Here is a 13,825-nt window from a genome sequence, read left to right on the forward strand (position 1 = left end):
CTTGCAAACTGCAGTGCTGCAAAGCTATTTTGCTAACCACTGAGCCACCTGTGTTAATGCTGTAGAAGTTGGCAGTATGAGTGTACTGCACTTCATTCTCTCACTTCGTAAGTGTCTATTCTGCTTTGTGCTTTCTCTTCAGACAGGTGAATAAATAAATCAAAGAGTCTCATATGTATAAAGAGGATTATTTAGAATTCTCCAACAAGCCTAAACATCCCCAATCTTCTTTTGTTGTCATTTTAGATTGGAAGAAAGTGATTGAAAGTGTCAAGCCTCTGTTGTCACTTTTGGTTTTGTCTAAGAGCAGGACATTTTAATTAATTTTCTCTGTCAGTTCTATATTTCTTGGTTGCAAAAGCATATAGTGGCTGTCATGGTTCAAAGACTCAAATAAATGACATCTGAGGTTTATGGACCAAAAAAATGACATTGTAATGGAAAAGTTCTGACTTGTAAGATTGAGTTCTTGTTGAAGAATTTTAGTCCAGTACCTCTCAAAGTGCCATAAAGCTGTCAGGCTTTCAGTGACACCTTAAAAAATAACAGAACAACAAGGATATTACTTTTTACACCTGTTTTAACAGCGGTGATCAACATCTCCTGCAATATGACTGCAGTATATGATTACACCTATGTGCCCAGCCTTTGCCTACAATAGATGCAGACAGGATTTCTTATTTAACCTTTCCAACTACTACTGAAAGAATTGAAATCCTTATTTGTCCTCCCTTGATATCTTTTTAAAAACTCTTCTGTTAGCCACACACACAGCAATTTTTCGCATGATAGGGAGAATGATTATTGTGCACAATAATTCATGTCACAAAGAGGAAAAAAATAGTGGAAATAATTCAAGTCTATTGAGTCTCAAAAGTCTTGCTGAAAAGAACATTGTACATTTTGCTCCATTTGTGTCAGTCAGAGGCATAGTTAGGGGAGGCTTTAGTGTAGTATTTATCCAAGGTGTTGAAAATTTACAATGTTCTTAAATAATTTTGGTAATAATTTTCTTCAGTTCCACCAGTCTTTATATAGAGTGGATTATTTGCAAAAGATGACAAATTTACCAAGCTTTACAGCAAAATGGCAATTTTCTTGTAATATAGAATATGAATAAGTAGTAGGACAAACCTCGGACTGGTGTTTCATGATGTCTCTGTTTCCAGACCAAAGTCTTTTATTGATAAAATCAGATTTTTTTTCCCACATTGTAAACTTTATAACGTGAAGCTTTCATTTGTTCTTTAGGACCTGAATCTCATCTCTATGCTGGTGGACAATGCTACGATTGGTGAATGGAATCTTCAAGGACTTCCCAGCGACGACCTCTCTATTCAGAATGGAATCATTGTTACGAAAGCATCTCGCTTCCCCCTTCTTATAGACCCACAAGGTCAGGGTAAAATCTGGATCAAGAATAAAGAGAAGAACAATGAGTTACAGGTAAGATGAAGAAAACATTATTGCCGGACACTGATTGCACTTGGCTCTGCATGTACTAGAAGCATAACTTGAGCCCTGGGCTTGCCCAATCGCATTTCACTTCTAGCACTGGTATTCTCTTGTGTGGACGAGGGGGTGTAGGGTACCGTGAGATACCAGGGCTTAAAAAGGACTTGCCACGAGGTTAAAAGTGGCCAGTTTTTGCTATTATTTTTTTCCTACTTATCTGCTTACTATACCATTTTTTTTACATCTGCGAGATTTGAATCCAGAGATATTGTCCTTTATATTTAGAATGGTCTTTACCAAGGGGGTGTGGCATACAGTATTATCTGGGGCCGTGTCTTTAGAGTGCTCTGCATTATTGCACTGTACACAATGCCCCCTTGTTAAAGATCATACAAATGAGCCCTTAATAAAAAGGACTATATCTGTGGAACCGTTTGGCATGTTTAAAAAAAAAAAATAATAATAATTTTCAAGGGAACAGCGATAATGAAACAAGTGCAAAAGTGGCCAGTCTTAATCAGGTTGCACTATAAGTGCAACTGCAAACTTCTACATCTTCTATGGTTTCGCTCCATTGTAAACAGTAGATTAAGGCTATTGTTTTAGTTCTGAAAAGAAATCTATGGCAAAGGCATTCTTTTTAATGTGCATCCTATTATTTTAGTTTGATCCACATTGTCAGTGGCTTTATGATGATAATAACCACCCTTCCCTCTTCCCTGTGTGTCTCCGTTTCACTTAACAAAGTTGTGCCTGCAGCTTGGTAATTAACACTGAATTCTGATGGCCCATATGTTGTTAATAAATCTATTGGGAAGCCATAAACATGAAATCCCAATTATAATTTTATTTATCTTATTCTTTGTTACAGAACATAAAACCCAGCCACATGCTGTAAAGTGCTAGGTATAGTTCTGAATATCAGATTAGGCTTGGCAACCGCTTTTATATTTTTTTTATACATCTTATTTTACCCTGCACTTTCTCTACTATTATTACATTTATATGACATTATCCTTGTATAATTTCGAATTGTGACTCCATTAACTGAGTCAAAGGTCAATGCTGCTATTATAGATCTGGAAGAGAATTGCAATATACATCTTCTGCAAATGTATGTGTATATATAGTGTAATATATGATTATATTAAGGTTACGACATAGTTTTCACACAAACCCTGGAGTAGTAAATATGAAGACACCTTAATGAAGACAAAAAATAGAAAATGATTATAAGATGCAGAAAAGGCTATTTGATTTCTTCCATTTGTTGTCTAATCACAGGTGACATCCCTGAATCACAAATATTTCAGGACCCACTTGGAGGACAGCCTTTCTCTAGGAAGACCACTCATGATAGAAGATGTTGGAGAAGAACTTGACCCGGCACTTGATAATGTTCTGGAGAAAAACTTCATTAAATCTGGCTCTACCTTCAAAGTAAGATGACTAGAAGTAATAATGTTCAGAATTCTGCCTTTCTCAGCTGAAACCAGCCAATCTTTTATAGACAGATACAACCCAACTTTGTTAATGTCTGCATAACAGTTTTGGTTAAAAATAGACATCAAGGCCAGACACGACTGACACCTACAGTGCTCAGCACTCCTCACTGACTTATAGTGATGTCCAAAAATTTCTATCAAGTGTGATACAATCTGTGACCGAGGCTTTGAATGGAGCCCCCGACACAGTCTTAGCTGAGCTCCAATGATACAATACATTTTTCAAGGTGCAAATCACCAAAACGATCTTTTCAAATGCTGATAGATATAAATTGTCTGATTTCTTGTAGGTAAAAGTTGGTGATAAAGAAGTTGATGTTATGAAAGGATTTACTCTTTATATCACAACTAAACTGGCCAACCCAGCCTATACCCCTGAAATCAGTGCCAAGACAGCAGTCATTGACTTTACTGTTACTATGAAAGGTTTAGAAGATCAGCTCCTTGGGCGTGTGATATTGACCGAAAAGCAGGTATGTAAACTGTTAAACTTAGGTGATCTATAAGCATCTTTTATTATTTGGTGTTTATGAACATACAGTACAGACCAAAAGTTTGGACACATCTTCTCATTTAAAGATTTTTCTGTATTTTCATGACTTTGAAAATTGTACATTCACACTGAAGGCATCAAAACTATGAATTAACACATGTGGAATTATATACTTAACAAAAAAGTGTGAAACAGCTGAAAATATGTCTTATATTCTAGGTTCTTCAAAGCAGCCAACTTTTGCTTTGATGACTGCTTTGCACACTCTTGGCATTCTCTTGATGAGCTTCAAGAGGTAGTCACCGGAAATGGTCTTCCAACAATCATGAAGGAGTTCCCAGAGATGCTTAGCACTTGTTGGCCCTTTTGCCCTCACTCTGCACTCTGATTGGGTTCAGGTCTGGTGACTGTGGAGACCAGGTCATCTGGCGTAGCACCCCATCACTCTCCTTCTTGGTAAAATAGCTCTTACACAGCCTGGAAGTGTGTTTGGGGTCATTGTCCTGTTGAAAAATAAATGATGGTCCAACTAAACGCAAACCGGATGGAATAACATGCCGCTGCAAGATGCTGTGGTAGCCATGCTGTTTCAGTATGCCTTCAATTTTGAATAAATCCCCAACAGTGTCACCAGCAAAGCACCCCCACACCATCACACCTCCTCCTCCATGCTTCATGGTGGGAACAAGGCATGTAGAGTCCATCCGTTCACCTTTTCTGTGTCGCACAAAGACACTTTGGTTGGAACCAAAGATCTCAAATTTGGACTCATCAGACCAAAGCACAGATTTCCACTGGTCTAATGTCCATTCCTTGTGTTCTTTAGCCCAAACAAGTCTCTTCTGCTTGTTGCCTGTCCTTAGCAGTGGTTTCCTAGCAGCTATTTTACCATGAAGGCCTGCTGCACAAAGTCTCCTCTTAACAGTTGTTGAAGAGATATGTCTGCTGCTAGAACTCTGTGTGGCATTGACCTGGTCTCTAATCTGAGCTGCTGTTAACCTGCAATTTCTGAGGCTGGTGACGCGGATAAACTTATCTTCAGAAGCAGAGGCGACTCTTGGTCTTCCTTTCCTGGTGTGGTCCTCATATGAGCCAGTTTCTTTGTAGCGCCTGATGGTTTTTGCAACTGCACTTGGGGACAAGTTTGCCCAATTTTTCGGACTGACTGACCTTCATTTCTTAAAGTAATGATGGCCACTCGTTTTTCTTTACTTCGCTGCTTTTTTCTTGCCATAATACAAATTCTAACAGTCTATTCAGTAGGACTATCAGCTGTGTATCCACCTGACTTCTGCACAACACAACTGATGGTCCCAACCCCATTTATAAGGCAAGAAATTCCACTTATTAAACCTGACAGGGCACACCTGTGAAGTGAAAACCATTTCCGGTGACTACCTCTTGAAGCTCATCAAGAGAATGCCAAGAATGTGCAAAGCAGTCATCAAAGCAAAAGGTGGCTACTTTGAAGAACCTAGAGTATAAGACATATTTTCAGTTGTTTCACACTTTTTTGTTAAGTATATAATTCCACATGTGTTAATTCATAGTTTTGATGCCTTCAGTGTGAATGTACAATTTTCATAGTCATGAAAATACAGAAAAATCTTTAAATGAGAAGGTGTGTCCAAACTTTTGGTCTGTACTGTACCTGTACCTGTCCAATATCTTTTAATCAGATCAACTTTTGCAATGGATGTTAAAAGGTTTTGGACAAACAATTTTTTAGTGAAAGGATGTCAAAAAACACAAAACATTTTTTCTTTTTTCATTTCCTTTCATGTGAACCCAGTATAAGATGATACCAAAATTGTTACAGTAATATGCTTAAAGTATGAAATCCTTTTATAATTGATTTAACTTTGTGATATAAATGGTAGAGGTCTCATTAAAGGCTTCCTCACAGCACATCATATTGTATACAATCATTTTATACAATAAATGGATTGAAAACAAAAAGGTAATGACTGTGCAAACATCAGCTATCCACCGTAAAATTGAAATCTGTTGAAAGAAAATAAAATATTCAATTAGCTGTAAAGTAAGAGGCATTTTTGTATTAACATTCATGTATTCATTTATCACTGAAAAAATACACTGCATGGCCAAAATGTATGTTGATCTAGTACTCCCAATGGAGTGTTACTGAAATGACTTTCCATATGGAACAATTAGGCAGATTCCTCTCCAATATCTATATTTATGCATTTAATATTAATACCCTACTATAGTTATAGGGGTTGTTCCCTTTCAGACATTGTTTTGCCCCGGCTGCAGTTTGTTAAATGGAACCTGTCACCTTTAAAATCTTTTCTTTTATGAGAGGACAAGTAGCACAGATGACTTCTAAGTAAAGTTGGTGCATGTGCATTACAGTACTTTACTCTGCCCTCGGCAGGACATAGCAAAGTACGCCTGCACAGGAGCGAGATTGGGGGTCTGTGCCCATGACGTAGGAGGTGTCATCCTCATCAAGCTGGGTAGGAGGACAGCGGTTGGGAGATAGTGTTGGTGTCGAGCACAACCAGTGATGCCAAGACCGTGCAATACAGGGAGATTATAAAAGGTATTTTTTTAGATATGCAGAGGGGGTGGGGGCTTATATACAGGTGGCTAGACTGCTGTAAAAGAGTCAGTAAAGGTGGGGGCCTTTATCTATACTGGGAAAACCTGGTGACCGGTTCCCTTTAAAACATAACAAACTCCTCTGTATTAACCTTCCTCGGGTCCACCAGCGAGTCTCTACCGTTGCTTCAGAAGTCTGACATTGGCTGTGGCGCTAACATCACATCGACAGCATGCCAGCCAATCAGTGAGCTTCTTCAGAGCAGCTGGGCTCACAGATTGGCTGCCAAGTTGTCTATGTGACTTCAGCACCGCAGAAAATTCCACTCGCCGGTGGATCCAGGGAAAGGGTATTCAATGCAGTTTATTTTTTAACACACTGGAGCCTGGGCAGGACATTGTCTGGAAAGGAGCAACCCCTATAACTGTAATGACAACAGGTAATACATCCCATACCCTCCCAGAACTAAACCATTAGTGCCTACAAAATAAGGGATTTAATGAGTTGTAAACTGCCTTCAGGAAACATCGGCAGAAAAAAATGGTCTTCCCAAGATTCATGATTTGGGTTCCATAATGGTGTTGGCCATAAATGATCATGATTGATGGAAGATGAGTAATGATCTGGGGCTGTTTTCCATATATGGGCCCTTGAGCTCCAGTGAAAACACATCTAAGATGAATCTAAACCAAATCTTAATACCATAGTATTTTATTCCAACCATTGACATTCATAAGCTAAAAGACACATAATTTAACCCCTGCATGACAGGGCATTTTTTCATTTTTGAGCTTGAGTTTTCTCAATCCCTTCATTCATAACTTTTTTTTTAATTTTTGTAATTGACATGACCGGATGAGGGGTTGCTTGTTTCTAAACCAATAGTAGTTTGAATGCAAGGTAAAGCAAGATAAAAAAAAATAAAAATCTTATCAGGAGTGCTCACACCCATGAAGCTTACTGACAGAATGGAAGATGAAAATAAAAAAAGAAAGAAATCATACATAAAAAGCAATAATAATAATAATTTTTATTTATATAGAGCCAACATATTCCGCAGCACTTTACAATTAAGGAGGGACATGTACAGACAATAAATTCAATACAAGGTCAGACAGATTAAACAATTACATTAGGAGTGAGGTCCCTGCTCGCAAACTTAAAATCTACAAAACCAAAGCACTTAATCTTTGTGAGTGGCAGATTACCACCACTCACAAATATTCCAACCCAATTATTCCTCCTTTTTTTCTAGGTATTTGCTTCAATCCACACCAGAGTTCCCTCAAACAGAATCCCTTTTCAACATTGAAAGTTGTGTAGTTGCTTTTTTTTATCTAAACTGTCTAAAAAATTTAGAAATTAAAAAAAAAATAATAATAATAATTTAGTTTCTGTTGTCTGAAACATGTAAGTTTCTTTTTCATGGTGAGCTAATGTTTCTATTGATATCATTGCATACAACTTTTTGAGTTGCTTTTTATTGCATTTTTTTTAGGAAATTGCGGCGAAAAACAGCAATTCTAACATTGATTTTTTTTTTCTCTTTACACTGTTTACCTTAAGCATTAATTAGTTTTATACTTTGATAGAAAGGACTTTTTATGTTTTACCAAGTTTTTATTTTATTTCTTTTTTTAATGGGGGAAACGTCGGTAACTTGATTTTATATTTTAAAAAGTTTTTTTTATATATTTTATTTATTTAGTTATACTTTATCTTTTAATCACTATAGGGGACTTGAAACTGTCCTCGTTTTATCACTTGTTCTATATATACTGGGTTTCAAAGAAGGACTAAGGTGGCAGCTATGGGGACCTTCAACAACCCCCCTGCTGCCATGACAACTCCTTATCACCCTGTGGACGCACGTGTGCAATGGTAGTGGCAACATTTAAATTTCGCTGTCAGTGATTGACAGTGGCATTTAAATGGTTAAACAGCAGTGAATGGATCTAGCTTCCGTTGCCGCTATTGCAGGAAAATGCCTGATGAGTAATATACTTGACGTCTGCTCCTAAGTCCAGTTTCTACACCAGCACCCAACGTCCAATGTACAAGTACATCACATCACATCACACACTAATTGAAGATCTGACATACCAGTACGTCCCATGTTGGGAAGAGGCTAATGTCTGATGGCTGGGGTTGCACTTCCTGTTATGATTCCAATTTGTTTCATGCTTCCGGCGCTCATCACGTAACCATTCATGCGATTTGCATTTTTGCAATCACGTGCTAACTGCATTCTTTTCCGCTTCCCTTGAGACTATTGAAGCCAGTAACAGAGACAGTAGTCAGTACATGAATGTAAGTACGCAAATCGCATTTGCAGTTACGTGACAAGCAGTGGGACTGTAAGACATAGCGGAAACCTCACAGTGCAGACATTACATACTGTTAGAATTCATCATGCTGCAGTCACTAGCAAGTTTTGTCCCAGAAAACCCCCCTTAGCAACTTCTGAACTATAAACAACTAGGCAGTCCACTCTTATCTCTGCACTGACGTCCTAAAAGGTCAGTGCAGTCTAAGCAGCTTTCACTAGATTGTGACTCTGTGGGGGAGGGAAGCTGCTGTCACGCTCAGCCAGACTCCCCAGAGAGAAGATAGACATTGTTTCTTACCATGTTTAACTTCTGGATCTCTGTATATACAGTACTGATCCAGTGCTGTGTATAAAGACAAGGAAGCACTTACCCTGCTTCATCCTCAGATGCAGGGAATATGTGATAATTGGGTCAGGGAGGGAACAGGAGCTTTGAGTCCTAGGACACCCAGACAGCTATGCTATGCATGCAGGAGGCTGAAATTTCTCTGTAGCTGGGGCTAATATACCACTCACAGGAATAGGGAAAATCAGCAAAAAAAAGAATGTATGAATTATATGGATATGTTAAAATGCCCCTCCCCTTTCACCCTCCATCCACCCCTCACAAAGGTCTTTTAAGACCTTAAACGGGCACAATGGATAAAATAAATAAAAAAAAAATGTCAGAATTAAAACAGAAAAAAAGCTTAAAGAATATAAAAAAAAGACACTGCAAGTCTACATAGCTGTTTCTAGCTCTGCCCCCATAGAAAAAATATGTCCAATATAAGAAAATTATTTATATGTAAAGGAAAGGGGAACGCATTTGTGAAATGTTTTTAGTGGTCCTTTGCAGTCGTAAAAAAAATTAAAACAAAATGTGAAAAATAGACATGTATTTCCTATTATTCTTTACATCTTACCCTGGTATCTGCAAAAGAAGGAATATAAAAATTACATAAATATTAATCCCCATGTGTCGCGGAAAAAAATAAACAAAAATTATTTGAATATCCGAACGAGAAAAAATTATAAAGCCATTAAAATTGCATGTACTGAGATGTCCCTGATCAAGAAGGGGGGTAAATATCTCAGTCATGAACTGGTTAAAGCTCTTGCAGTTAAATGAAGGTAATTATAGGAGGTAATTGGGGTATATGCAAACAACATCCTTTCAGGTGGATTTTGCTGCTGAAACTGACTGAAAAACCCATCAGAAAACGCTCAAAAGAATGAGCATAGGCTTAGTTTGCTGGATGCAGCAGTTATGATAGTCACCGCTTTCTCTGCTGCAGATCTAGCAGAGCTCAGTTGCTGAGCTGTGTATAACCCCCCTCACCCCAGATCTCTATATACATTGTATAGCGACAGAGAGCTGCTGATCAGTGATGGGGGTGTGGATGGACTAGGAGGCATGAGGCCAATTGTCCTTTAGCGATAACAGCAAAACACCGCCAAGTAAGTGACACATTGCTGGAATCCAGGTCTCTGTTCCTATATCATGCTGCTCTCAGATTCCATAGCAAAAACCTGCTGACAGATTCACTTTAAAATGCTAAGCTGATAAAAAAAAGTGACATGTCCACTCTTCTGGTGTTTTCCACTCGGAAGACATTCTATACTTTACAATACATGCGAGGAAGACGCCCGGACGTCTTTTGAAGCGTTTTGCCATAGTTTCTGCTTAAAAAAAAGCTAGCGGTTTCTTTATAGTGACACGGTTACATACTTATGGGTTGAAATAAGTCACAGGTCCATCAAGTTCCACCTTTCTCCACCAGTTATACATTCTCTCTCGCTAGATTATTTATAACCCATATATCCTGGGTTCAAATCCCACCAAGGACAACATCTGCAAGGAGTTTGTATGTTCTCCCCGTGTTTGCGTGGGTTTCATCCAGGTTCTCCGGTTTCCTCCCACACTCCAAAGACATACTGATAGGGAATCTAGATTGTGAGCCCCAATTGGGACAGTGCCCATAATATCTGTAAAGTGCTGCGGAATATGTAGGTGCTATGTAAATATAAAGATTATTATTATTATTACACCGTCTGACTACTTTAACAGTAAAGAACTCTTTCCTATTTAGACATCAGAATTGCCTTTCCTTCATATTTAACGAATGTCCCCTGGTACTTTGTAAGGTCTTTTAAAGGAATAAATCAGGTACCAGTCCTTTTGTATTGACCACATTATTCAATGAAGTAAAAAATTGACCATAAAACGATAGTAAAAATGATGTCACAAAAACCATGGAAAAACCTTCTTGAAAGATGCAGGCAGCCAAAACTGGAGGAAAAATGCCCAGGAAACGTCCAAAAAAACCAGTGACACAAAAGATGCATCAGGAAAAAAAAGCCAGAGTTTCCTGAAGCGTTTCTTGCTTTGTCTGAGTTTAAAAGACGTCACATACCCCCCTAGTAATTTTCCGGTATGCAATGGAAGGCTTTCCCAAGGTGGAGGCTTTTATAGCAGCAAAGTGACCCAGAACCATTTATGGATGTGATGTTTGACTACTTCTGGCCGTTTGGTGGACATTTACACCTATTTCTATCACTTTTATTATCCTGTTATAAAATGATTTTGCCGTTGTCTCAGCATTGCTCTGGCATATCTTCTCCGCAGTGTGTTTAGTGCTATTTAAAGATAATGAAAAAATGGTCCATCAGGCATTCGCATGTACACCCACATGTGTGATATCCATAGAAACCCTGGGAATGGATCAGAGTGAAGTGTAATTGAAGATCTGAGAAAATCTATTGCTCAAACACTTCATAATATTTTACATGTTAGCAAAGCTTTACACAATATCTATGAGTATTTATTCCCATCACTCATTCTACGATGCCTCTGCAGTGCAATAAAGATCTTTCTCTGTAACGGAACAATTGGAAAGGATGAAAGTGTACCATGGTGCTCCATCTGGCCACTTATTTCTTTATTGTAATGTTCAATGCTTCTGGCAATACAATCCATATTCCCTATGCCGTCCCATGAATGCTGCTGCTGCTATGGGCATTTTAATAAATGCACTTATGTGCTGTATTTATACAAGTTTCACAGTTATTCTTTATGAGGGTAAGCTGAAACATTTACCATACTTATATATAATTGAAGCACAAATCAAAGCTTTGGTGCAGGAGCAATTCCAGAGTTTCATTGTATTCACACAACATTAAGCGCCTTGTTCACTAGTGTTTGCTATGGTGATGTTAACCTGGAAAATAATTCTTAAGGCAGGAGCATACATATAAATCATGGGGCCCCATAGCAAAAATCCTAATTGGGTCCACCCCCCAAAAAAAATAGTAATATTCAGCAGGATCACAGAAGAGCATATCTCACAACTTTGCAGCCCTTGAAGGTTTTTATCTCTAGGACATTATCATTGCTGGGACTAGCTGCCCTGTGCTAGGTTGTCCAAACTCCGCCCCCTTCTGTGATAAGCAGCTCACTGTCTATACACTTTGTACATGGTATGAGCAGGGCTAGCTTTCTCAGCTCTGCTGCATTGCTAAATATAAAAGCTCTGATTGTGTAAGAACGGCTGCATCCAGTAATCTAAGTGATACATTGTTGGATTCAGGGTCTCTTTGCCAACATCATGCTGCTCTCAGATGAGGTAGCAAAAAATTGATGACCGATTCCCCTTTATTGGACCATACAAATGTATGAACTGCCAAACATATAACCATCGATAATGTAATTTTCAATTACAAAGATTATTGTTTTCCTATACTGCCATAAAGGAATTACATTGTGCAGCTTTTCAGACTATATTATCTATGAATTATTGTAATTAATAATATTTGCATAAGTCTAAAATGTTTGTGCCACAGGTACAATTCTTAGGGTATGTGCACACAATGTCTTTTTCAGGCTTATTTGGCTCAATAAACATTAAAAATAAAGAACATATGCACAGCTATGTAAAAACCACTTACTGTGCATATGTTCCAACTTTTGTTACTTTTAACCGCTTCAGGCTTCAAAAGCCGTGAAACGTCTAAAAGAAGTCCCCAGTCCATTCTTCAGGCGGCTTCTGCTTGGAAGGCACCACTATGTTATAGATGGAATGGTGTCTATAAGATGTCATGTGGTTACTTGGTCTGCTCTGCAAAATATTTAGCAAAATAACATAAAATTATATATTTTGTATTTTAACCTTGTCATACAAAGAAGTGGAACAGTCTACTCATAACATAACATATTTTTTCATCCATGCCCTGGTAGGCACTTTTGCCAAACCTAATTTGTATTTTTTTGTTTTTTTTCTCTATGGTAAGTTTGCAGTTTGGCTGCTAAGTACAGGACAAAGGCTGGACTAGAGAACTGGCACTTGAAATAAGTGCAGGTTTGGAGGTGACTTTATTCCTGAGCATATTTGTTATTTTGATCAAAATATGACTAATTACATAAAAAACATATCCTTTTTTTCTTTATTTGTATTTAAAGCACTATGCTGACGTTTTTTTTATTTCACCGCTGGAGTGGTATCACTAATGTATGTTCCCTGCCCGTAGTAAAATACTTTCAAGCTGCTGTCTTCTGCTCTTACCAGCACCTCTCTGGTCGGTCTTCTGCTGTTTGTAACCTGCCGGATCGCTCCAGTGTTTGTTGGGCGAGCCAGAAGTTACTTTCAGGCCACGTACCCACCTTCAGTACTTGGTCAGTATTTTACATCAGTATTTGTGAGCCAAAGCCAGGAGTGGAACAGTCAGAGGAAAAGTATAATAGAAACACGTCACCACTTCTGTATTTATCACCCACTCCTGGTTTTGGCTTACAAATACTGATGTAAAATACTGACCAAATACTGAAGGTGGGGAACGTGGCCTCAATGCAAGGAAGTCTTTGAGAGCCAAATCAAGGTTTTTATAGACTTACATTGAGAGCTTGTGACTGTTGGCTCTGACTTTCGGTCATTTAGGAACTGCGTTCATAAGATGGCGTATCAGGACCGGAGCAGCACCGAGAAGAGCTGAAGATGGCAGCTGGTACATATTTTACTAGTGGCAAGGAACAGTCATTAGTGATACTACTCCAGTGGTGAAATAAAAAAAACTTCGGACTGGTGCTTCAAATGTTATCTAAATTTTGAAATTTGTTAAACAAAAATGTACTATACAACTCCTTTTTCCTGACCCAATATATTCTAAATATACCGATACTAGTAAATGTTTCCATAAGAGGAGAGGAATACATATTCTGCAAAGGAAAATCTGAAAATTATACATGAAAATGAACTGCTGTCCATGAAATTGCCTTATTCTGTGTTGTGCTGATAAGCCCAAATTTCTGTACACTTGTCTTTAGGAGCTAGAGGCTGAGAGGGTCAAGCTAATGGAAGAAGTGACTTCAAACAAGAGGAAGATGCAGGAGCTTGAGGACAATCTCTTATTCCGTCTCACCAGCACACAAGGTTCTCTTGTAGAAGATGAGTCTCTAATTGAGGTTCTCAGGATCACAAAAACCACAGCAGAAGAGGTACAGC

At 38.3% G+C, this 13,825-nt stretch overlaps 1 protein-coding gene across 1 annotated transcript in view; it reads left to right on the forward strand.

Annotated features, from left to right (window-relative positions):
* LOC141265457 (dynein axonemal heavy chain 5-like) overlaps positions 1–13,825 on the forward strand; it is a 526,560-nt gene that overhangs the window by 444,955 nt on the left and 67,780 nt on the right. Inside the window, exons 63-66 of the mRNA XM_073678599.1 lie at positions 1,252–1,446; positions 2,740–2,895; positions 3,251–3,433; positions 13,648–13,818. Coding sequence (XP_073534700.1) covers positions 1,252–1,446; positions 2,740–2,895; positions 3,251–3,433; positions 13,648–13,818 — 705 coding nt within the window. The remainder of the gene's footprint in view (positions 1–1,251; positions 1,447–2,739; positions 2,896–3,250; positions 3,434–13,647; positions 13,819–13,825) is intronic.

Source organism: Phyllobates terribilis, unplaced genomic scaffold (genome assembly GCF_046119375.1).
Source record: "Phyllobates terribilis strain yellow unplaced genomic scaffold, ASM4611937v1 Scaffold_4__5_contigs__length_816908805, whole genome shotgun sequence".
In the NCBI taxonomy this organism is placed as follows: domain Eukaryota; kingdom Metazoa; phylum Chordata; class Amphibia; order Anura; family Dendrobatidae; genus Phyllobates; species Phyllobates terribilis.